Source organism: Schistocerca cancellata, chromosome 1, assembly GCF_023864275.1.
Source record: "Schistocerca cancellata isolate TAMUIC-IGC-003103 chromosome 1, iqSchCanc2.1, whole genome shotgun sequence".
NCBI lineage: Eukaryota > Metazoa > Arthropoda > Insecta > Orthoptera > Acrididae > Schistocerca > Schistocerca cancellata.
Genome location: NC_064626.1, coordinates 645,396,107 through 645,423,124, shown reverse-complemented (window position 1 = coordinate 645,423,124; position 27,018 = coordinate 645,396,107). Strand labels below are relative to the sequence as shown.

Genomic DNA, 27,018 nt, shown 5'->3' with positions numbered 1-27,018 from the left:
TGGTGTCGCTTCTGTGAAATTTCTGTTAAAGTATATGAGTGTTAGGATCCTTACAATTATGTCTTGTTCTAAATCAATGCACACTCTCCATTCGTCACTCCAAGATAAAACATGCCTGTGATGCTGACATATATCATTTGTGAACCTTTGAGTGAAAATCCAGTGGAGTGATGCAATGAAGATTCAAGGGCTATCTTTGTATCATAAAAAATTACCTAAAACTGTAAAAACTGTTTTATGTGTACAGAACCTACTTTTATTTTCATTTGCCTGCACCTCCCATCCTGTAGGGACAATTAAGATAAGATTAGACTATTGCAGCCCTCACTGATACATCCCCCCATCCCCCACTTCTCTGTTCCTCACTACCTTTTGCTGGCACATTTTTGTTTTTGAGACACATAACATCTAACCAAGGAAGCTTTGTAAAACATTAATCACAGTTGAAATGTCTATATTGCATACTTTATTCCATCACTTTACAGATAAATCAGTGAAGAGACAGGCTGAACAGTGAAGGGGGAGGCGTGTTTATAGCGGTAAGAAGTGCAATAGTATCGAAGGAAATTGACGGAGATCCGAAATGTGAAATGATTTGGGTGAAGGTCGCGGTTAAAGCAGGCTCAGACATGGTAATTGGATGTCTCTATAGGCCCCCTGGCTCAGCAGCTGTTGTGGCTGAGCACCTGAAGGATAATTTGGAAAATATTTCGAGTAGATTTCCCCACCATGTTATAGTTCTGGGTGGAGATTTTAATTTGCCGGATATAGACTGGGAGACTCAAACGTTCATAACGGGTGGCAGGGACAAAGAATCCAGTGAAATTTTTTTATGTGCTTTATCTGAAAACTACCTTGAGCAGTTAAACAGAGAACCCACTCGTGGCGATAACATATTAGACCTTCTGGTGACAAACAGACCCGAACTATTTGAAAAAGTTAACGCAGAACAGGGAATCAGTGATCATAAAGCGGTTACGGCATCGATGATTTCAGCCGTAAATAGGAATATTAAAAAGGGTAGGAAGATTTTTCTGTTTAGAAAAAGTGACAAAAAGCAGATTTCAGAGTACCTGTTGGCTCAACACAAAAGTTTTGTCTCAAGTACTGATAGTGTTGAGGATCAGTGGACAAAGTTCAAAACCATCGTACAATATGCGTTAGATGAGTATGTGCCAAGCAAGATCGTAAGAGATGGAAAAGAGCCACCGTGGTTCAACAACCGAGTTAGAAAACTGCTGCGGAAGCAAAGGGAACTTCACAGCAAACATAAACATAGCCAAAGCCTCGCAGACAAACAAAAATTACGCGAAGCGAAATGTAGTGTGAAGAGAGCTATGCGAGAGGCGTTCAATGAATTCGAAAGTAAAGTTCTATGTACTGACTTGGCAGAAAATCCTAAGAAATTTTGGTCTTATGTCAAAGCGGTAGGTGGATCAAAACAAAATGTCCAGACACTCTGTGACCAAAATGATACTGAAACAGACGATGACAGACTAAAGGCCGAGATACTAAATGTCTTTTTCCAAAGTTGTTTCACAGAGGAAGATTGCACTGTAGTTCCTTCTCTAGATTGTCGCACAGATGACAAAATGGTAGATATCGAAATAGATGACAGAGGGATAGAGAAACAATTAAAATCGCTCAAAAGAGGAAAGGCCTCTGGACCTGATGGGATACCAGTTCAATTTTACACAGAGTACGCGAAGGAACTTGCCCCCCTTCTTGCAGCGGTGTACCGTAGGTCTCTAGAAGAGCGTAGCATTCCAAAGGATTGGAAAAGGGCACAAGTCATCCCCGTTTTCAAGAAGGGACGTCGAACAGATGTGCAGAACTATAGACCTATATCTCTAACGTCGATCAGTTGTAGAATTTTGGAACACGTATTGTGTTCGAGTATAATGACTTTTCTGGAGACTAGAAATCTACTCTGTAGGAATCAGCATGGGTTTCGAAAAAGACGGTCATGTGAAACCTAGCTCGCGCTATTCGTCCACGAGACTCAGAGGGCCATAGACACGGGTTCACAGGTAGATGCCGTGTTTCTTGACTTCCGCAAGGCGTTCGATACAGTTCCCCACAGTCATTTATTGAACAAAGTAAGAGCATATGGACTATCAGACCAATTGTGTGATTGGATTGAGGAGTTCCTAGATAACAGGACGCAGCATGTTATTCTCAATGGAGAGAAGTCTTCCGAAGTAAGAGTGATTCCAGGTGTGCCTCAGGGGAGTGTCATAGGACCGTTGCTGTTCACAATATACATAAATGACCTGGTGGATGACATCGGAAGTTCACTGAGGCTTTTTGCAGATGATGCTGTGGTGTATCGAGAGGTGGTAACAATGGAAAATTGTACTGAAATGCAGGAGGATCTGCAGCGAATTGATGCATGGTGCAGGGAATGGCAACTGAATCTCAATGTAGACAAGTGTAATGTGCTGCGGATACACAGAAAGATAGATCCTTTATCATTTAGCTACAAAATAGCAGGTCAGCAACTGGAAGCAGTTAATACCATAAATTATCTGGGAGTACGCATTAGGAGTGATTTAAAATGGAATGATCATATAATGTTGATTGTCGGTAAAGCAGATGCCAGACTGAGATTCATTGGAAGAATCCTAAGGAAATGCAATCCGAAAACAAAGGAAGTAGGTTACAGTACGCTTGTTCGCCCACTGCTTGAATATTGCTCAGCAGTGTGGGATCCGTACCAGATAGGGTTGATACAAGACATAGAGAAGATCCAACGGAGAGCAGCGCACTTCGTTACAGGATCATTTAGTAATCGCGAAAGCGTTACGGAGATGATAGATAAACTCCAGTGGAAGACTCTGCAGGAGAGACGCTCAGTAGCTCGGTACGGGCTTTTGTCAAAGTTTCGAGAACATACCTTCACCGAAGAGTCAAGCAGTATATTGCTCCCTCCTACGTATATCTCGCGAAGAGACCATGTGGATAAAATCAGAGAGATTAGAGCCCACACAGAGGCATACCGACAATCCTTCTTTCCACGAACAATACGAGACTGGAATAGAAGGGAGAACCGATAGAGGTACTGAAGGTACCCTCCGCCACACACCGTCAGGTGGCTTGCGGAGTATGGATGTAGATGTAGATGTAGATGTAGAATGTTGAATTTAAAATGCAAGAATATCAAAGGCAGCATTATGTATGACAATTTAATATGTGATTAGGTTTTGGATAGGATTTGAATAAAACACAAGTTTAAGAAAACAATATAATATTTTTTGTCATTTAGGCTAACTGTTTCCTACCTGACATTTCCATTATTGCCAACTAATTTAATGATATTGTGGCAGCCTGTGAAGGGATAATGACTATTTTCTTTGTAACATTTGCATTTTAGCTAAGACAGATGTATTGTTGTTGGAAATGCTGATGTGTTGGTAAGGCGCTTGAATGTAGTGGAAATAAAGTGAATTAAAGTAGTATCAGAAAGTTTATTCAGACAAAAATTGTGGATATTAAACTATATGAGATCTGTTCAAAAAATTCTGGGACACATAATTTCACACCAATGATGTGTTGGAGCGAAATACGGTTGACATCCCTGCATACGTCTGTGTTTAATGTGTAACTGCTGGAAGTTTCATTGTTGTATGTCAGTTAATTATTGTTCAGTGCTGTATTGAGTAGAACATTGTGTCACACAGTTTGCAAATTTCAAGATGACAGAGCTAGAGGAGCGACGCCTCTGCATTAAATTTTGTATGAAACTCGAGAAAACATTTACAGCGACACACCAAATGATGCAGGAAGCCTACAGTGATAAGCCATACTCAGTGTTAAGAATGGTTCACATAATGAGATTTTCAGTCTGCAGCAGATTGTGCACTGATATGAAACTTCCTGGCTGATTAAAACTGTGTGCCGGACTGAGACTCAAACTCGGGACCTTTGCCTTCCGCGGGCAAGTGCTCTACCAACTGAGCTACCCAAGCACGACTCATGCCCCGTCCTCACAGGTAGGAGACAAGATACAGGCTTAACTAAAGCTCTGAGGACGGGGCATGAGTCATGCTTGGGTAGCTCAGTTGGTAGAGCACTTGCCCACGAAAGGCAAAGGTCCCGAGTTTGAGTCTTGGTCCAGCACACAGTTTTAATCTGCCAGGAAGTTTCATGGTTCACATAGTTTAAAAATGGCTGGATTGAAGTTAAAGGTGACCCTCGTTCAGGAAGCCCTTCAACATCTCCCAGTGATGCTCATTTCAGGAACGTCAGTGAAATTGTGTGTACCAGTCGATGACTGACTGTCTAAGGAGAGATTGCACAAGAATGTAATATTTCAGTGGGTCATGTCATGAAATTCTGACAGCATCTAGGAATGCATCTTTTTGCTGCCGAGCTTGTCCCACAGCTCACAATCTGCGAAGAGTTTTTGGATCATGCAAATGATAATGAGATTTTCCTTAAGATAATCATTACTGGTGATGAGTCTGGCCTACAGTTATGATATTGGGACCAAGGTTCAATCTTCACATTGGGTCGGGAAAGGTTCTCCAAGACCAAGAAAAGCTCGTCAGGTCAGGTCTAATATCAAAGTCATGCTTATAGTTTTCTTTAAATTTGATGGATTAGTTCATCATGAATTCATGTCACAGGAGCAAACTGTTAATCGATGGTACTATCGGGAAGTGTTGTAATGCCTGTGAGAAAATTTGACAAGGAAATGGCCTGGAATGTGGTGAGACAATTCATGGCTCTTGCATCATGGTAATGAACACAACTACATGTTCATCCATGTTGGTATGTGACTATTGCACAAACAACAAAATCACTATGCTACCATATCTCCCGTACCCTCGAGACTTGGCCCCTGCAGACTTTTTTTCCTCAAAGTTGGAAACCCCATTGAAAGAACAAAATGTGCAATAATATATGAGATAAAAGAAAACTCACAGATGGCACTTCGTGTGATCCAGTAGGAGGTGTACGAAGACTACTTCTGGAAGTGAGAACGGCATTTGGAGCAGTGTATCAATTGTGAAGGAGAGCATTTCGAAGAAGACCAGGCACAATAAGTAATAGATAAGCATAGAAAAAATTTTGTGGACAAGTTACAGAATTTTTTGAACAGATCTCTTATTTCTAGTTTACTTTGCAAAATTGTTCTTTTATCATTTCATTAATATTATGTTATTATTCTAATACTGTTTTTTAACTTTACAGGAAGACGACCATCAACTGAACCCCATCCATCTTTTATCAATGCCACATGTAAGTACTCATGTACAATGTAATTAAAAATGATCATATTGCTCCAAGAGTTTCTAAACATTTTTAGTGTACTAAATATCTTGTGCAGTTATATTTTATGTACAAGCAGAGGGAAAAATATGTTTGCAAGTAATTATTACTGTTGTTGTTGTTGTTGTCATAAGTAATGCCAACTAGATCCAAATGAATATATGAATATACAGAACTGAGTACTGTTTAAACATAATTAGTATTACAGCTGTAATGGTCACTAAAATCACTGTGCTTAGTTAACCATATCATTAGAGTTTAACAGCTTCCTCTTAACACACTTTTATTTAGTGCAACATAAAGTGATGTAGGTCAGGTTAAGTTGTACTGAATTCAACCTATGGGTCTCTGTATGTGTTGCAAAACCAAAAGTTAATGGAGTGCTTTTGTGTAGGAGTGATGGCAACTTGTTTCTTTAAAACATTTGATCAACTACACCTCTACTGTCCTCAATTTTTTCTTCTTTTTATATATCCTTTGTTGTTGAACTTTGGCATATTAACCAGTGTGTACTTGTTTTTCCAGTTTTCTTTACCTTTGCTCTTGATGCTCAGTTCTAACCAATCTTTTTCTTGATTTTAGCAATTTACTCAGTTCCTGTCTCTTACCTTGTCGTATCTGTTGTTTCCCTTACTCTTTTAGTCATTGTGTTCCACAATAATTGCCCTTTTCTACCTGATCTCTTCTAATATTGTTCTCATGCTCTGGTACAGTTCTTCGCTAGGTCATCATATTTATCTTTCATAATCTCCTTCATTTTTCCCTCTTCTTTCTCTGGTTGTTCCACACCGTGTCTTCCCAGTATTAAAGTCTCAGCTGTATAAAGCATCATATTCCTCACTGTTGCTTCAGATGTACTGTTGAGTTATATGAGCAAATGGATTAATTAGTGCTACTTGAATCCAATATGTCTCTGTTCACAGATCTCCTGTTGTAAATAAACTCAACTATGGTGTTACGTTTCTAGGTTTTGATTACCAGAAATTTAAAGTGAGGTGTCTTCCTCACTGATTATTTCCTAGTCTCATTCAGACTTTGATGTACACAGTATGTCCCAGTTCTATTGGGAGTGCTTGTATGAAACTCCAAATGGCAATGCTATCTCATGGTGAGCTGCAGTGTTACAGTCCTCGAAGTTTGAAAAACAGCGGTGTAAAAAGCCAAAGCAGACATCCTGGCTGTGAATATAATGTTATGTATCTGATACTTGCCAGAAAATGGCTCTGGAGCAATAAAGCAATACCCAGTTTTTCCTGTCCTTAACTGTTTGTAGATGAGAATTCATCCAATTCAACCCAAACACCAAGAGGCAGATTCTTGGTTGCTCCTTCATGACACCCCATCCCACGAAGTGAATACTGCATGAATTTTTGACCAGGAAATAGACCACAGTCCTGAATCAGAGACCATATTCACCGGATTTTGCCCCAGCCGATTTCTGGTTGTTCCGTAAATTGATGTTGGCAATGAAAGGACACTATTATAATGCAATTAAAGACATTCAATATAAGTGTACTGCAGTACTAAATGCAACTCTAAAAAAGGACTACAGTGACTGTTTCAAACTACTTCAAAAATGATTTCAGCTGTGCTTTGATTCAGGTGGATATTATTCTGAATAAATACAGTGATTTTGTGAACGTTATCCTTGACTTTTATTTTTCACAGCCACAGTCCCAATGGAACTGGGACACACTGCGTATTTGAGGTTTTGTATTTGTTTGTATTATCAGTCAGATGATTTATGGCATGAGATTTATCAATGTGTAGCTGCAAAGATTGATAAGTTACAAACAGAATATCACTACATCGATTAAACATGATAAAATTGTTACAAAAGAAACAAATAAGATTGTAGGTGGCTCCTTAATGCACAATTTCACATCTTTATAAGTCACTATTTGTGTCACACACACTCCACCCCATTCCCTGTACCCATGATCAGTGTATTAATGGAACAGATTTCATGGCATTGTGTTTATTTGGTCCACTTCCAGGAAGCAATTAAAATAAGGCTATAATTAATTAAATATTGGACTCAGGAACGTGAGAAGATATTAGATCTTCCAAGTAGACTTTTTTGTAGCATACAAAACTCACAAGAAAAATATACAATTAATTATTCATTCTATTGAAAGGCAAATTCATTGAGAAATCTAAAATCATGAGAGCTACAAGGGATTAAATATTTAGTATTGCCAACAGACACATATTAAAGCATATGGCACCATCCTAGCTTTTGGAACTAAGAGGTGCATTCAAGTTCTAAGGCCTCTGATTTTTTTTTCTCCAGACTGGAAAGAGATAGAAACATGCGCATTGTTTTAAAATGAGGCCGCGTTCATTGTCAATATGTCCCAGAGATGGCAGCACTGTACGGCAGATGGAATTTTACCGCCAGCGGCGAGAATGAGAACTGTTTTAAATACTTAAAATGGCGACATTTTCTTACTTGAACAGCGTACAATCATTCGTTTTTTGAATTTGCGTTGTGTGAAACCAATTGAAATTCATCGACAGTTGAAGGAGACATGTGGTGATGGAGTTATGGATGTGTCGAAAGTGTGTTCGTGGGTGCGACAGTTTAATGAAGGCAGAACATCGTGTGACAACAAACCGAAACAACCTCGGGCTTGCACAAGCCGGTCTGACGACATGATCGAGAAAGTGGAGAGAATTGTTTTGGGGAATCGCCGAATGACTGTTGAACAGATCGCCTCCAGAGTTGGCATTTCTGTGAGTTCTGTGCACACAATCCTGCATGGCGACCTGAAAAAGCGAAAAGTGTTATCCAGGTGGGTGCCACGAATGCTGACGGATAACCACATGGCTGCCCATGTGGCATGTTGCCAAGCAATGTTGACGTGCAACGACAGCATGAATGGGACTTTCTTTTCATCGGTTGTGACAATGGATGAGATGTGGATGCCATTTTTCAATCCAGAAACAAAGAGCCAGTCAGCTCAATGGAAGCACACAGATTCACCGCCACCAAAAAAATTTCGGGTAACCGCCAGTGCTGAAAAAATGATGGTGTCCATGTTCTGCGACAGCGAGGGCGTAATCCTTACCCATTGCATTCCAAAGGGCACTACGGTAACAGGTGCATCCTACGAAAATGTTTTGAAGAACAAATTCCTTCCTGCACTGCAACAAAAACATCCGGGAAGGGCTGCGCATGTGCTGTTTCACCAAGACAACGCACCCGCACATCGAGCTAACGTTACGCAACAGTTTCTTCATGATAACAACTTTGAAGTGATTCCTCATGCTCTCTACTCACCTGACCTGGCTCCTAGTGACTTTTGGCTTTCTCCAACAATGAAAGACACTCTCCGTGGCCGCACATTCACCAGCCATGCTGATATTGCCTCAGCAATTTTCCAGTGGTCAAAACAGACTCCTAAAGAAGCCTTCGCCGCTGACGTGGAATCATGGCGTCAGCGTTGTGAAAAATGTGTATGTCTGCAGGGCGATTACGTCGAGAAGTAACGCCAGTTTCATCGATTTCGGGTGAGTAGTTAATTAGAAAAAAAATTGGATGCCTTAGAACTTGAATGCACCTCGTATTAGTTCCTTCCTTTGATAGGAGGGAGGGGTAGCTTGGGGAAAGCTAAAAAGAAAGAGCAGGTCATTCAAGTCTATTGTGATTTTTGTCTTTCCTTGCCTTTACAACAAGTAGATGCCTTTCATCATGGTTCCTGAGTGACCTGGCTTTCTTTTTTAACCTTCCCCAACCAGTCCATCTCTCTCCCTGAAGAAGGAACTGTTACTTCTGAAAGCTACAATGTTGTGGGCTTTTCTATGTGCGTGTTGGCAATACGAAATTTTCACCTCCAGGTACTTGTAGGCAACTCTATCTCATTCTTTTGCATTTAATTATTTAATCATTTGTATCTGATTTTAAACTGAACTCATTATTTAATATTAATACAACACCCTAGATTTCTGTAAAAGCCAAATAATATAAGTACACCACTTTATGTTGCAACAAAAGGCCTTTGATATTTTTATGTCTTCACACTTTCACTATTTTTTTCATACCACAGAGCTATACGGTTACTGAAGTTCAACTTTATATTCTTGTAGTTTATGAGTTTTCACATGTAGAATCCAATGCCTCAAGCCTCTGCAGCTTATTTTCTTTCAGTTGTTTTTAAAGAAGCTGGCTCAGTCAATGTTTTCAGGTCTAGCAGAAACATTCCTCAGGAAGCAATATCTGTTTTTTGAAATTATCCTCAAAAGAAAAAGTCATAGCTCTGACACTCTTACTAATGGTAACAGTGATTATGACTTTAAATTATATGTGACTGTTTTGCAGTTCAGCTGTTACAGGATAATTGTTTTAAATGAAGATGGAAAATTACAAAGATACAGACCAGTTACCCACACATTAAAAATAATTTCTTGTGGTCTGTATCTTTCTTTTTTTTTAAATTTTTGTTAGGAAGAATATTACTTCAAAACTGGGTGCCTCATCCACATAAAAATCAAAACTGTGACTACCGGTCAAGTGATTTATGGCATGGTTAGTTTCACAAGCCATTTCTGTCAGAGACAGCAAAGGACCTGGAAGAGTAGCTGAATGGAATGGACACTCTCTTGAAAGGAGGATATAAGATGAACATCAACAAAAGCAAAAGGAGGATGATGGAATGTAGTCGAATTAAATCGGGTGATGTTGAGGGAATTAGATTAGGAAATGAGACACTTAAAATAGTAAATGAGTTTTGCTATTTGGGGAGCAAAATAACTGATGATGGTTGAAGTAGAGAGGATATAAAATGTAGGCTGGCAATGGCAAGGAAAGCGTGTCTGAAGAAGAGAAATTTGTTAACATTGAGTATAAATGTAAGTGTCAGGAAGTCGATTCTGAAAGTATTTGTATGGAGCGTAGCCATGTATGGAAGTGAAACATGGATGATAAATAGTTTGGACAAGAAGAGAATAGAAGCTTTCAAAATGTAGTGCTGCAGAAGAATGCTGAAGATTAGATGGGTAGATCACATAACTAATGAGAAGGTGTTGAATAGAATTGGGGAGAAGAGAAATCTGTGTCACATCTTGACTAGAAGGAGGGATTGGTTGGTAGGACATATTCTGAGGCATCAAGGTATCACCAATTTAGTATTGGATGGCAGTGTGAAGGGTAAAAATCGTAGAGGGAGACCTAGAGATGAATACACTAAACAGATTCAGAAGGATGTACTTGGAGATGAAGAAACTTGCACAGGATAGAGTAGCATGGAGAGCTGCATCAAACCAGTCTCTGGACTTAAGACCACAACAACAACATCACTTTTGGTTCCCCCTAAAGTAGATATTATCAGTGATGTCTAAAATCTGTAAGCCCTCTGTTTTTTGTGAGCTTATAATTTAACCTGTGCTACAGCATTTAGCTCAACTACAAACTGAATTAATGTTTGTCTGTAGATTATGTCCTGACTACTTGCAATAAACGTGGACCAGAGGGACCAACACAAGAAGACTGTAACTTTGCTTATAGCACAGATGAAACAAAAGTAACTGTCCACACTGGTGCCAAAGCTGGAATTCAGGAATGGATTGTTCCTGAGGCTGGATATTACACGTGAGCAATAAGTCATTTGATAGAATTTCACCTTAATTTATTAGCTTACATTTATTTATAGCAGTTTTATTTTTTTATTTCTATTTGATATCTTGTTGCGACTGCTTAATTTTTATAAAACGTAGCTTTCATTTTGTTCTGTTATGGAAGTAAATTCTGACATCAGTTGAACTAATTGCATAAACATGTAGTTTTATAATTTCTGAACCATAAAATAACTCTCAAACATAAAATACAGAGAATAGGTTTAAAACCACACTGCTCAAAGTTATTGTGTACAGGTTATTCAGTATTGTGAGGACACAAGTTACTAACTTACTATGAAATGACATGATTATTTATGTTACCGTTCACAAAGAAATCTGCATTTTTTCCATTGGCCACAGTTCTTTTCTCTTTGATGTCCTTAGTTTCAGCCACCAAATGGCAAATGGTAGTATTTTAATAAAAGATTTACCAGTGCTCACTATTTTTTTATGTTTTTGTTAATCTCGTTCAGGGAAACTTTATACATAATTTATGTTCCTGTTCTATGAGAGAATCATGAGATTGTATTTCATACTAATTCTAGTTGATAATGATCTGAAAGGTGTACAGACATAATGTAATTTTCTGTGAGGTATGTTTTGCAGCAGGTAGACTGTATGTACATTGAATAACCTTCTTCTGCCAAAGAAAAACATCTTTTGCTTCAGCACAATAACTCTTCATCATTATACCTGAAGTGTGTGTGGAAGAATGCACAGTTTTCAAAATGTAGATGTTTTCCATTAATGGAGATTTTAGTTTTCTAGTGAGATACAACACACTCACTTTAGTGAGTATTTCAGATCAGTTTTGTGACAAGATGAATATGCAGCACGTTTACTTGCATATTTCTTAGAGAAAATTATATGCTTCATTTTAGTTTTGTGTAAACATAAATTGTCAGAAGCATTCTCTCTCACATGTTCATTCATCTCCTCCATGACACCTATGTTACTGCTCAGAGATTAATATGCTATCTTCAGCATACATTACTGCTTTGAAAGGTAGAAAACTAGGATGATGTCTTGCATAAATGATGAACAAAGTAAGGCCCTGTGTATATCCACAAGTTAATCCATTTATGACATTCAGAAAGCTCCATTGTTTATTAGAGTCAATTATGTATGATCTTTTGTTTTCAAGTGATGATTAAGATTTTTATCCTGCCAGTTTCCTGCCCAATATTCATTTGATGGGTTTGTAAATGAAGGTTTACCAGATAATGTAAAATCATAAGCAGTTCATATTTGAACTTGATATGGTCATTATTATTTTAGGATTATGCAAGTTTGTATGTGTCATTCCTGTACTTGTGTTAATTTTTTGAGGATTATTCCTTTCAAATCCTAAAAAACAGTGACCATCACATTAACAGCTGAAAAAATGGTCTTTGCTTTCTTCAGTGCACTTTCACCAGTGCTGTTTTGACTTTGATGTGTATGGCTATTAAACATCTTTGGATGTTGTGTTGTAATGTTGTGCCGAATGTGCTTTTGGTTGACTGTGAGCAATTGCGGCACCCACTCACACACAGCTTCCTCATAGCCAATTCTTTGTGCAGGATATTATGCACTCAGCTGAAATGCCTACAATCTCATCAATGACACAAATTTTTATTTGGGAATATTAAATTAACATGTCATGGATTTTGTCAATGATTTCTTTTGTGGTGACCTCAGTTGTATTTGGTGCTTGACCGACCACATATAAATTCTTTAATCCAAAAGTAAATGGTCTTCAGTGATGGTCCAGAGTCCATGCAAACTTCATCCGATTATGTTTTGATTTGTGTGGCAGTTTGTAAGAAATTCGGTTTTCTCCATTTTCAATCAGAGTCGACACACTCGCCAAATCATGTGGTTGTCAAAAATGCACTGTACACTTTAGATTGTTAAAATTCTTTATATGATACTTGGAATAATCAAGCTTACCAACCATAAAGCCACAACAAAAAGACTCCATTTACCAGACTTATCAAAGCATCGTCGTACACATATTTGGAGAGGTGCTGTATGAGGTGTGGTGGGGATACTGAAGTAAACGGGGTATTGATCGTTAGTGGTGTATGTGCCATTTTCAGTAGGTGCAATGGCTTGGCTAGGTGAGCATCATGTGTTTGTTGTTGAGTAGTGTATTCTTAATGGCAGTTGTGAGATTACTACTGAGTGAGCATTTTGCATTCAGTTCAAACTTGGCTGACATTGATGTGTTCCTGTTAGAAAAAATATTCAAGTTTGAATATCAGACTTTAGAGCATCAAATTCTGTACTGAAAAGAAAATCTACTGGCTGACCTCAGACTATAACAATGCTGGAAAATGTGGCGCATGGTGGAGCACCTATACAGTGACCTCCAAAGCATTCAATACTGAAAAATGCAGCTGCCCTGGAATTGTCTGATAGGAGTGTAAGAATAATCCTGCACAGAGATCTTTACATACACTCATACCAAACGAAGGTTGCCAAAGAATTAAGTGAGAGAGATTTGAAACTTGCAGAACTGCATGAGGAAATTCTCCCAAAAATTCCCTCTGGCACTATTTTGATTTCTTCTGATGATGCCTACTCCCATTAGTAAAGTACTGTAAATAAACAAACTTTCCACTTCTGGGCAGCAGAAAACTCTCAGGAACTTCACTGTACCGTTGCTGAATTTGGTGCCTGAATTTTTTTCCAAAGAAGATGGTATAAAAGCAAGGGTAATTCATGTTGCTACTGTCACATGTTAGACACCATCCTTTGACCTAAGTTAAACCAGTTTGTTGGGTCCTCGAAGTGGGAGAAGTCTTGTTGCATAAGATGGAGTCACAGCATAGACTTCTCAGCATTTTTCAGAAATGTGGAGAGAGCTGTTTCCTGGATGTCTTCTCTCACCATGAGGAGACATCACCTGACCCTCAAGGTCACCTGATTTAAAATCTTGTAATTTTTTTTTCTTTGGGGCACTTAATGGCTCAAATATGCAAGCATTGCCTCACACTCTGCAAGCACTTAAGGAGGTAATCACCCAGGAAGTGGCTTTCATTCCACTTGAAGAGGCAATCACCCAGGAAGTGATTGCCATTCCATTTGAAATAACACAAAAAACTTGAGACAATTTTGGGGAAGCACTTGATTAAAGTGTCAACAGTGAAGAATATCATTTACCTGACATAATTCTTAAAACCAGCTAATGTAAAAGGGAATACTTTTTAGTTCACACACACACACACACACACACACACACACACACACACACACACACACACACACACAGATATATATATATATATATAGTTATAGTTATAATAGAAGGAAACATTCCATGAAGGAAAAATATACCTAAAAACAAAGATGATGTGACTTACCAAATGAAAGTGCTGGCAGGTCGACAGACACACAAACAAACACAAACATACACACAAAATTCAAGCCTTCGCAACAAACTGTTGCCTCGTCAGGAAAGAGGGAAGGAGAGGAAAAGACAAAAGGATGTGGGTTTTAAGGGAGAGGGTAAGGAGTCATTCCAGTCCCGGGAGCGGAAAGACTTACCTTATGGGGAAAAAAGGACGGGTATACACTCGCACACACACACACATATCCATCCACACATATACAGACACAAGCAGACATATTTAAAGACAAAGAACTCTTTGCCTTTAAATATGTCTGCTTGTGTCTGTATATGTGTGGATGGATATGTGTGTGTGTGTGCGAGTGTATACCCGTCCTTTTTTCCCCATAAGGTAAGTCTTTCCGCTCCCGGGACTGGAATGACTCCTTACCCTCTCCCTTAAAACCCAAATCCTTTCGTCTTTCCCTCTCCTTCCCTCTTTCTGACGAGGCAACCGTTGGTTGCGAAATCTAGAATTTTGTGTGTTTGTTTGTGTTTGTTTGTGTGTCTATCGACCTGCCAGCGCTTTTGTTTGGTGTATATATATATATATATATATAGGGAAACATTCCACGTGGGATAAATATATCTAAAAACAAAGATGATGTGACTTATCAAACGAAAGCACTTTTAGGCTGATAGACACACAAATAAATACAAACATACACACAAAATTCAAGCTTTCGCAACCAACGGTTGCTTCATCAGGAAAGAGGGAAGGAGAGGGAAAGACGAAAGGATGTGGGTTTTAAGGGAGAGGGTAAGGAGTCATTCCAATCCCGGGAGCGGAAAGACTTACCTTAGGGGGAAAAAAGGACAGGTATACACTCGCGCATACACACACATATCCATCCGCACATACTCAGACACAAGCAGACATTTGTAAAGGCAAAAAGTTTGGTCAGAGATGTCAGTCGAGGTGGAAGTACAGAGGCAAAGATGTTGTTGAAAGACAGCTCAGATATGAGCGGCGGCAACTTGAAATTAGCGGAGTTTGAGGCCTGGTGGATAACGAGAAGAGAGGATATACTGAAGGGCAAGTTCCCGTCTCCAGAGTTCTGACAGGTTGGTGTTAGTGGGAAGTATCCAGATAACCTGGACGGTGTAACACTGTGCCAAGATGTGCTGGCCGTGGGGAGGATTTCATGAAGGATGGATCTCATTTCCGGGCAGGATTTGAGGAAGTCGTATCCCTGCTGGAGAGCCATATTCAGTCTGATCCAGTCCTGGAAAGTATCCTGTTACAAGTGGGGCACCTTTGGGGTTCTTCTGTGGGAGGCTCTGGGTTTGAGGGTATGAGGAAGTGGCTCTGGTTATTTGCTTCTGTACCAGGTCGGGAGGGTAGTTGCGGGATGCGAAAGCTGTTTTCAGGTTGTTGGTGTAATGGTTCAGGGATTCTGGACTGGAGCAGATTCGTTTGCCATGAAGACCTAGGCTGTAGGGAAGGGACCGTTTGATGTGGAATGGGTGGCAGCTGTCATAATGGAGGTACTGTTGCTTGTTGGTTGGTTTGATGTGGACGGACGTGTGAAGCTGGCCATTGGACAGATGGAGGTCAACTTCAAGGAAAGTGGCATGGGATTTGGAGTAGGACCAGGTGAATCTGATGGAACCAAAGGAGTTGAGGTTGGAGAGGAAATTCTGGAGTTCTTCTTCACTGTGAGTCCAGATCAATCATGAAGATGTCTTCAATAAATCTGTACCAAACTTTAGGTTGGCAGACCTGGGTAACCAAGAAGGCTTCCTGTAAGCGACCCATGAATAGGTTGGCGTATGAGGGGGCCATCCTGGTACCCATGGCTGTTCCCTTTAATTGTTGGTATGTCTGGCCTTCGAAAGTGAAGAAGTTGTGGGTCAGGATGAAGCTGGCTAAGGTAATGAGAAAAGAGGTTTTAGGTAGGGTGGCAGGTGATCGGCGTGAAAGGATGTGCTCCATCGCAGCGAGGCCCTGGATGTGTGGGATATTTGTGTATAAGGAAGTGGCATAAATGGTTACAAGGATGGTTTCCGGGGGTAACAGATTGGGTAAAGATTCCAGGTGTTCGAGAAAGTGGTTGGTGTCTTTGATGAAGGATGGGAGACTGCATGTAATGGGTTGAAGGTGTTGATCTACGTAGGCAGAGATACGTTCTGTGGGGGCTTGGTAACCAGCTACAATGGGGTGGCCGGGATGATTGGGTTTGTGAATTTTAGGAAGAAGGTAGAAGGTAGGGGTGGGGGATGTCGGTGGGGTCAGGAGGTTGATGGAGTCAGGTGAAAGGTTTTGTAGGGGGCCTAAGGTTCTGAGGATTCCTTGAAGCTCCGCCTGGACATCAGGAATGGGATTACCTTGGCAAACTTTGTATGTAGTGTTGTCTGAAAGCTGACGCAGTCCCTCAGCCACATACTCCCGATGATCAAGTACCACGGTCGTGGAACCTTTGTCCGCCGGAAGAATGACGATGGATCGGTCAGCCTTCAGATGACGGATAGCCTGGGCTTCAGCAGTGGTGATGTTGGGAGTAGGATTAAGGTTTTTTAAGAAGGATTGAGAGGCAAGGCTGGAAGTCAGAAATTCCTGGAAGGTTTGGAGAGGGTGATTTTGAGGAAGAGGAGGTGGGTCCCGCTGTGACGGAGGACGGAACTGATCCAGGCAGGGTTCAATTTGGATAGTGTCTTGGGGAGTTGGATCATTAGGGGTAGGATTAGGATCATTTTTCTTTGTGGCAAAGTGATACTTCCAGCAGATAGTACGAGTGTAGGACAGTAAATCTTTGACAAGGGCTGTTTGGTTGAATCTGGGAGTGGGGCTGAAGGTGAGGCCTTTGGATAGGACAGAGGTTTCAGATTGGGAGAGAGGTTTGGAGGAAAGTTTAACTACTGAATTAGGGTGTTGTGGTTCCAGACTGTGTTGATTGGAATTTTGAGGTTTTGGGGGGAGTGGAGCTGGAAGTGGGAGATTGAGTAGATGGGAGAGACTGGGTCTGTGTGCAATGAGGGGAGGTTGAGGTTTGCTGGAAAGGTTGTGAAGGGTGAGTGAGTTGCCTTTCCGGAGGTGGGAAACCAGGAGATTGGATAGTTTTTTGAGGTGGAGGGTGGCATGCTGTTCTAATTTGCGGTTGGCCCATAGGAGGATGCTCTGAACAGCCGGTGTGGATGTGGGAGAGGAAAGATTGAGGACTTTTATTAAGGATAGGAGTTGACGGGTGTGTTCATTGGCTGAGTTGATGTTTAGGTGAAGGATTAGGTGGGTGAGGGCAATAGATTGTTCAGTTTGGAACTGGTATACAGACTGATGGAAAGAAGGGTTACAGCCAGAGACGGGAACTTTAAGTGTGATGCCTTTGGTGGTAATGCCAAATGTCAGACAAGCCTGAGAGAATAAAATTTGGGAGCGTAATCTGGCTAGGGCGAAGGCATGTTTGGGGAGGGAATGTAAATAAAACTTAATGGGGTTGTTCTGGGGGTGCTATGAGGGTGACGTGGTATTAGAAGGTGGAAAGTGTAACATGAGTCTGAAATGAAAATGAAAATAAAAATATATGGGGAGAGATAAAGGTGAACTAGAAAGCAACTGGAGATCTGGTGTGAAAAAAGGCGAAAAAGTGTTGGTTAAGCTGGGCTTTGTTGATCCTGTGGTGAACTTGGGTTGGTAAACAACGATGTGCACATAGATTAGGTGGTTGTGTTGCCGCCAAAACACGTTAAATGGTGGAGGAATTCGGGAAAATTTAAAAAAAAACTGCGTGTAAATGTATTGAAAGGAGTGGTTTTGTGGTGACAGATTATGAAAATCAGGCTGACAATTGTCTGACGAAGAAATAATGACGTTAAAACCTGTGGGAAGTGGCTAAAAATGATCAGTGATGTGGGAAAAAACGGAAATGGAAATAAAGCGAAAGTTATTAGAACTAGCCGAAATGGTTGTTTAATAGGTGAAAGGAAGTGTTTGTGAACTGAAAACGGTGGATTTTATAGCAGCGGTAGTGTTGAAAGTGGAAAAAAAATTTTTTTGGTTATGGTTTGGAAGTGGGTTACGTATTATTGAGTATATATAGGTGGGATAAAATTGTATGGAAGATTACGGTAAAAAGGAGAAGGTGAATACAAAGTGAAACTACTTGCAAAAACAGAAAGAGAAAATAAGATGACAGAAAAGATTTCGAAATGCAACAGTGACAATAACAAATGTAATTGTTGGGTTCAAATTAATGATATGAATATAATAGAGGGAAACATTCCACGTGGGATAAATATATGTAAAAACAAAGATGATGTGACTTACCAAACGAAAGCGCTGGTAGGCTGATAGACACACAAATAAACACAAACATACACACAAAATTCAAGCTTTCACAACCAACGGTTGCTTCATCAGGAAAGAGGGAAGGAGAGGGAAAGATGAAAGGATGTGGGTTTTAAGGGAGATGGTAAGGGGTCATTCCTATCCCGGGAGCGGAAAGACTTACCTTAGGGGGAATAAAGGACAGGTATACACTCGCACATACACACATATCCATCCGCACATACACAGACACAAGCAGACATTTGTAAAGACAAAGAGTTTGGGGAGAGATGTCAGTCGAGGCGGAAGTACAGAGGCAAAGATGTTGTTGAAAGACAGGTAAGGTATGAGTGGCGGCAACTTGAAATTAGCGGAGGTTGAGGCCTGGCGGGTAACGAGAAGAGAGGATATACTGAAGGGCAAGTTCCCGTCTCCGGAGTTCTGACAGGTTGGTGTTAGTGGGAAGTATCCAGATACCCTGGATGGTGTAACACTGTGCCAGGAGGTGCTGGCCGTGCACCAGGGCATGTTTAGCCACAGGGTGATCCTCGTTACCAACAAACACTGTCTGCCTGTGTCCATTCATGCGAATGGACAGTTTGTTGCTGGTCATTCCCACATAGAAACCTGTCCCATGCACCCTCCCACCACCACCTATTCCAGTCCTGTAACCCGGAAGGTGTACATGATCAAAGGCAGAGCCACGTGTGAAAGCACCCACGTGATTTACCAACTGACCTGCCTACACTGTGAAGCTTTCAATGTGGGAATGACCAGCAACAAACTGTCCATTCGCATGAATGGACACAGGCAGACAGTGTTTGTTGGTAATGAGGATCACCCTGTGGCTAAACATGCTCTGGTGCATGGCCAGCACATCTTGGCACAATGTTACACCGTCCAGGTTTTCTGGATACTTCCCACTAACACCAACCTGTCAGAACTCCGGAGATGGGAACTTGCCCTTCAGTATATCCTCTCTTCTCATTATCCGCCAGGCCTCAACCTCCGCTAATTTCAAGTTGCCGCCGCTCATACCTTACCTGTCTTTCAACAACATCTTTGCCTATGTACTTCCGCCTCAACTGACATCTCTGCCCAAACTCTTTACCTTTACAAATGTCTGCTTGTGTCTGTGTATGTGCGGATGGATATGTGTGTGTGTGTGTGAGTGTATACCTGTCCTTTTTTCCCCCTAAGGTAAGTCTTTCTGCTCCCGGGATTGGAATGACTCCTTACCCTCTCCCTTAAAACCCACATCCTTTCGTCTTTCCCTCTCCTTCCCTCTTTCCTGATGAAGCAACCGTTGGTTGTGAAAGCTTGAATGTTGTGTGTATGTTTGTGTTTATTTTTTGTCTATCAGCCTACCAGCACTTTCGTTTGGTAAAATATATATATATATATATATATATATATATATATATATATATATATATATATATATATATATATATATATATATATATATATATATAGTTATAATAGAAGGAAACATTCCACGAAGGAAAAATTTACTTAAAAACAAAGATGATGTGACTTACCAAATGAAAGTGCTGGCAGGTCGACAGACACACAAACGAACACAAACATACACACAAAATTCAAGCTTTCGCAACAAACTGTTGCCTCATCAGGAAAGAGGGAAGGAGAGGGAAAGACGAAAGGATGTGGGTTTTAAGGGAGAGGGTAAGGAGTCATTCCAGTCCCGGGAGCGGAAAGACTTACCTTAGGGGGAAAAAAGGACGGGTATACACTCGCACACACACACATATCCATCCACACATATACAGACACTTACCTTAGGGTGAAAAAAGGACGGGCATACACTCGCACACACACACATATCCATCCACACATATACAGACACAAGCTTGTGTCTGTATATGTGTGGATGGATATGTGTGTGTGTGCGAGTGTATACCCGTCCTTTTTTCCCCCTAAGGTAAGTCTTTCCGCTCCCGGGACTGGAATGACTCCTTACCCTCTCCCTTAAAACCCACATCCTTTCGTCTTTCCCTCTCCTTCCCTCTTTCCTGATGAGGCAACAGTTTGTTGCGAAAGCTTGAATTTTGTGTGTATGTTTGTGTTCGTTTGTGTGTCTGTCGACCTGCCAGCACTTTCATTTGGTAAGTCACATCATCTTTGTTTTTAAGTGTATATATATATATATATATATATATGTGTGTGTGTGTGTGTGTGTGTGTGTGTGTGTGTGTGTGTGTGTGTGTGTGTGTGTGTGAGAGAGAGAGAGAGAGAGAGAGAGAGAGAGAGAGAGAGAGAGAGAGAGAGAGAGAGAGAGAGGGAGAGAGAGAACTTTTCCCGTGCACCTGGACCAAAGTGACCCAGATTTGACACATAAAGCCCTTACCCCAGGAGGACTAATATAGGGGGATTTATAATGCTTTAGCTCTTAATATTTATGGATATACAAACGTGTGTTTTATAAGCCCCCTGTAGCACACAATGCTAACACAACATGTGTGCTGTGTTGGGCTTGTATTGGCCTGCTCAGCTGGGCTACATGAGAGGCATGTTGTGGGTGTACTTCCAGCCTGCTTTATTAACCTCTTTTGCAGGGGCTACACTAGTGGGTGGGCATACCTGGGGGAAAGTTGAGATGGATACAGAAGTAGATGGGGAGGGTGTGGAGGGGGGAATGGAGGGGGCAGGAGGGGGTGGATATATAAATGTATAAAAAGCTGAGCATATGTATGTGTGTATTTATGAGTAAGGACTCACTCCAGGCCCCAGGACTGAAGTGGTCCAAATCTGCAACACAAACTCTTTGCCTTGCATGACATGTAGGCTGCCCAGAGCAGGGAAAGGGGGGGGGGGCAGGAAGGGGTGGGCAGGGAGAGAGAGGGCAGAAGAAGATGCATAGAGAGGGGACAGAAGGAGCAACTTAAGGGCGTCAAGGCTGAGGCTATCAGCAGTGGGGGCAGGTGGGGGGGAGGGGTGGATGGATACATGGACAGTGAGGCTGGAGGAGATAGACAGAGAGGGACAGGAGGAGGGGCAGGAGATGGACAGAGAGAGAGAGAGAGAGAGGGAGTAGTGGAGGACACTGACAGAAAGTCCACGTGGGAAAAATATATCTAAAAACAAAGATTCTGTAACTTACCAAACGAAAGTTGGTAAGTTGATAGAGACACTAACAAACACACACACAAAATTCAAGCTTTCGCAACCCACGGTTGCTTCATCAGGAAAGAGGGAAGGAGAGGGGAAGATGGAAGGATGTGGGTTTTAAGGGAGAGGGTAAGGAGTCATTCCAATCCCAGGAGCGGAACGACTTACCGTGGTAAGAAAAAGGGACAGGTATACACTTGCACACACACACATATCCATCTGCACATATACAGACACAAGCAGACATATGTAAAGGCAAAGATTTTGGGCAAAGATGGGACATCTGTATATGTGTGGATGGATATGTGTGTGTGTGCGAGTGTATACCTGTCCCTTTCCCCCTAAGGTAAGTCTTTCTGCTCCCGGGATTGGAATGACTCCTTACTCTCTCCCTTAAAACCCACATCCTTTCGGCTTTCCCTCTCCTTCCCTCTTTCCTGGTGAAGCAACCGTGGGTTGGGAAAGCTTGAATTTTGTGTGTGTGTTTGTGTTTGTTAGTGTCTCTATCAACATACCAACACTTTTGTTTGGTAAGTTACATCATCTTTGTTTATATATATTATTATTATTATTATTATTGGTGTTTTGCCCTTAAAGTGCGCATTTGGACTAAACTACATGGCCAGTTCCTTTTGCTGCCTTCCTTGCTGCCCAAACTTCCCTCATTCGCTCGCTGTGTTTCTGTTTCCGGTCCTCTGTCCATGCTTCTTGTCGGCTATGTGTCTTCGGCTTCATCTTGATTGCCCTTTTGGTTGCCCATATTTCTTTCATCTTCTGGCTGTGATCTTGCTTGCGTTCTTCGGTCTATTTTATGCCTGTTCGTTTGTCACATTGTATCTCATGTAGTTTACTTTTCTTAATGATGTTTCTGAACAATAGTCGTTTATTGTGTCTGCTGTTATGTTGAGTTGGTTCAGGTCGTTTTCTACCTCTGCCACCCATTTGTTGTTTCTAGTGGTTACCCAGTCAAAGATCTGTTTGGTCAGCCTGTGTGATGGCATTCTGTATAGGTGTCCATAGAATTGTAGTCTGCGTTTTCTAATCTTTTCTGTGATTGTCTCCGTATGTTTGTACAGTTCCTCTGTAGGTTTCTTGATCCATATTCCATTGTTGTTAGTTGCGCCAAATATTTTCCTAAGGATTTTCTGTTCTACTTTTTCTAATTGTCTGATACGTGTATGCCCTAGGATTAGTGTGGTCTCTGCTGCACATAGTGCCTCGGGGAGCACCACCGTGTCGTAATGGCGTAATTTGGCTTTTTGTGGGATAGACTTCTTGTTGTAATGATTCCACACTACTTTGTATGCCTTGTCCAGTTTAGTCTTTCTTTCTTCGTTTGAGTCTCTGTTATGTCCACTCATTTGTAGTTTTTCACCGAGGTATTTGAAGTTTGCCGTTTTGTAAATCGTGCCATACTTTGTGTTCAGAGATGAGAGTTTCTTTGTGCTCATAAACTGTATCTTTTCATAAGAGATCTGTAGTCCAGTTTTGGAAGCGATTTCGTGCAGTTTTTCAATAGCATCTTTTTGTTTCCTTTATACCTTTCATGACAATCGCCAAATCGTCTGCAAAAGCCAGGTATTTAATCTGTAGGTTTCCTAAGGTTATCCCCTGTTGTGATGTTTCCCATTCTTTTATGACCTTATTTAACACCAGATTGAAAAGGAGAGGTGAGAGGCCATCGCCTTGTCGGACACCTGTGCGAATTTCAAAGGGCTCTGATAGTTCCCCACAGAACTTTACTTTGGAGGTCGTGTTGGTTAAAGTTTGCTCTATGATAGCCCGTGTTTTGTTGTCTACTTTGTATTCTGCTAGAATTTTGAAGAGAGTTTTCCAGTCGATAGAGTCGTACGCCTTTTTGAAGTCAACAAAGGTAATGATCAGGTTCTGTTTGTGTTGTAAAATCATTTTCAGGTTCCAAATTTGTTCCGCACAAGACCGCCCTTTACGGAAGCCTGCTTGGTATTCCCCAATCAAGTGATCGGTCTGGCATTCTAGTCTGTTCAGTAAAGCTTTAGAGAGGATCTTGTATGTGACCGGTAGTAGGGATATTCCTCTGTAGTTGTTCGGGTCAGTCTTGTCACCTTTTTTGTGTAGTGGGTGTATCAGGGCAGTTTTCCAGTCGTCAGGAATTTTCATGGTCTTCCAGATGTCTTCCAAGATCCTGTGGATGTCTTTGGTGAGTTCTGGGTCTTGTAACTTCCAGATTTCCGCGACGATGCCATCTTCTCCTGGTGCTCTACGATTCTTGAGTGACTTTATTATTTCTTTAACTTCTTCTAGAGTTGGAGGTTCACTATCTGGATTGTATGTGCTCGTTTCTGTCATCATTTCTTCCATGGGGGGGTCCGTGTTGAGCAGTTTTTCAAAGTACTTTGCCAGAATGTCACAATTGTTTTTGGTATTGGTTTCTAGGGTTCCATCCGGTCTTCTGAAGCACAAGTTGGGTGGTTGATATCCAGTCATATTTTCTCTGAACGTTCTGTAGAAGTTTCTTGTATTGTTCTTCATGAAGTCCGATTCGATCTCTGTCAGTCGCCGTTTGTCATACTGTCGTTTTTCACTGCAAATGATTTTGCTTGATTGCTTCTGTGTTTTCAAGAAGTTCATCCAATTCTCTTGGGATTTATGGCTACTAAATTTTTTCCATGCACTGATTCGTTGGTCAATAGCTTGGTCACATTTGTGGTTCCACGAACGGTGTTTCCGTGTGCGTGGTGCTTGTGCTAGTTTCATGGCCTCTCGGATTCTTCATGAAAGTTGTGTCCAGTCTGTCATTTTCTCCATTTTAATTTTGTGTAATATTTGTGTCTGGTTTAAAGTAATGTATTCTGGATCTGGTCTAACAATTTTGTTCTTCTGGAGCTTTTTCTTGGGCAAAAGACAAATCCTGATCTGTAGTAGGTGGTGGTCTGAGTCGAAGTAGCCTTTACGGGTGTCTATGTTCAAAATTTCTTTTTGTGAGTCTTTCTGCACTATTACGTGGTCGATTTGTAGTTCTTGCTTTCCGCTGGAGAATTTCCATGTGGTAAGTTTTCGTGTTGGTTTCTTGAATTTTGTTGACATAATGGCGAGGTCGTGGCTTTTGCAAAAGTCTATCAGATGTTTTCCATTTTTGTTGGTGTCCTTGTGTGGAGTATGTTTTCCTGTGATATGTCTGTATATCTTTTCTTTTCCGAGTTTGGCGTTGAAGTCTCCCAGTATTATTTTGACTCTATGTGCAGGAATTTTTCTGATAGTTTCTTCCATTGTCGTCCAGAAGTCATCAATTTCGTCCGGGTTTTTCCTGTTGTAGTCATTAGTCGGTGCATGTGCGTTGATTATTGTGTAGGATTTATTGGCTGATTTCACTGTGATATATATATATATATATATAAAGAGCTGACAAACCCATTTTGCCAATTTTCTGCTAGAAATGAAAACAAAAAATGAACTGTGTTTGTCGAAAAGATTTCCTTTCCATGCAGTCGTGACAAAACCTTTGAATATCCAGATTAAGGAATGTAGTACTTCTGTATACTAGGCACATACTAGGCGCATCATGTCTATAACAGAATTTTGTGAATGTCTCTGTGGCATTGCCCCTTCATAGTACTATAAACAACTATTGGTTTTTGCCTACAGCCATTTGAGCTTCATAATTGAAAGCTGTCAAAAGTGCTGCCAGGTGTCACGGGTTTCCTCAAGTTGACTGGAGTAATAAGACTCCACACATGATGCAGTTTTTCACGCATCTCAATGTTTATGATGACATGTCTCCTGATCTATGTATGGTAACATGATATAATTTTGTAGGTGCATTTAGTGGCATTTGTGGATACTGTCTGCAAAATTTATCATAAATAGAGTTAGTAGCACAGGATTCATAAATTTAAACTTATGCATGATGCAGCAGTTTTTCATTCACCACTTTGTTTATGGACTAAGATATTAATTTGCTCAAATTGCTCTGAGCACTATGGGACTTAACTGCTGAGGTCATCAGTCCCCTAGAACTTAGAACTACTTAAACCTAACTAACCTAAGGACATCACACACATCCATGCCCGAGGCAGGATTCGAACCTGCGACCGTAGCGGTCACGCGGTTCCAGACTCTAGCGCCTAGAACCGCTCAGCCACTCCGGCGGGCTAAGATATTAATGTATGTATGTTTGTATGTAGGTTTTTCTTGCTGCCACAGTGATTGTTCCCTTATTTCAATGAATAAAAAAGATGGGAGGGATGATATAAATAACTTAAGGCCCCAATAATTTCCTCTTGCATTTCAAAAATATTAGAAATAATTATGTATGACAAGTTTATAGAATTTGTAAGTAAAACACAAATCGAGTATTATTTTTTCATGATTTTCACTTTTATTCTTGCTTGCATGCATTTTTGATCATATTGATGAGATAAATAAGTTGACTCACACAGCTTTCTGGAAGCTTGACACAGTTTTCTGTTATTAACTATGAACTTTCTATGATACATGCAGAGAGTAATACACCAGTATCTTCAGATTTTTGAGGTCTCATTCATTCAACGAGGACATGCACTTCGATCAGAAAGTGTAATGCGCTAAGAATCAAGCCTTGAGGAATCCCCTTATGTTGTTGGTAACTCATCTGAAAATAAAATACTGTTTCTGATTTTATCCTTAAATTCATTTCATACTGAAGTGATACATTTTGTTTGGGATTTCCAACAGAATTTTATGACGCAGACATTGAATGCTTTTGAAAGTTATCCAGAAAACTTACTGTTTGGGAACCCATATTCATTTTGTTAAGCTGATCCCTTTTTTGTGCTTCATTCATTTACTGCCAGCCTTTTTGTTTACAGCAGTATGATCAAGAATACTTTAATTGTTAATAGACTGAATTATGAACATAATCTAAAAAAATAAAAAAATTAAATTTTAATGCTGTTTGAAAAATCTGCAAATCAGTAATATGTGGGGCCATAGCTAAAACAAAGATCAGAAAAACTGAATTAATTTCAAGCTAGAAAGAGAGAGAGAGATAGAGAGAGAGAGAGAGACAGACAGAGAGAGAGAGAGAGAGAGAGAGAGAGAGAGAGAGAGAGAGAGAGAGAGAGAGCACTGTGATCTACTCCCCATTCCTAGTTGCAGAAATTGTTCACAATGAGAAAAGTCTTTTTTGGAGACTAGAGAGGAGTAAGATTACAATAAACTTTTTACTTCACTTATTTTTTCTTGTAGAATTGGCTCAATTTCCTTTTGTCTAGGGGTCTGATTCTTGAAGCTGAAATTCTCACATTTTAGGTCCTCATAGTTGAACTGATCTAAATACTTGTTGTCGCAGAATTTTTGTTTTAACATTAATTTATTCTATCACATTTTAGTATATCACACAGGC

The 27,018-nt window shown here is 40.6% G+C and overlaps 1 protein-coding gene across 3 annotated transcripts in view; it reads left to right on the top strand.

Moving 5' to 3' along the window:
- The window catches only part of LOC126183396 (leukocyte tyrosine kinase receptor), a 974,779-nt gene that overhangs the window by 586,734 nt on the left and 361,027 nt on the right, over window positions 1-27,018 (top strand). For all 3 annotated transcript variants that reach the window (XM_049925358.1, XM_049925343.1, XM_049925351.1), the window contains exons 10-11: window positions 5,197-5,244; window positions 10,708-10,864. In XM_049925358.1, coding sequence (XP_049781315.1) covers window positions 5,197-5,244; window positions 10,708-10,864 — 205 coding nt within the window. The remainder of the gene's footprint in view (window positions 1-5,196; window positions 5,245-10,707; window positions 10,865-27,018) is intronic.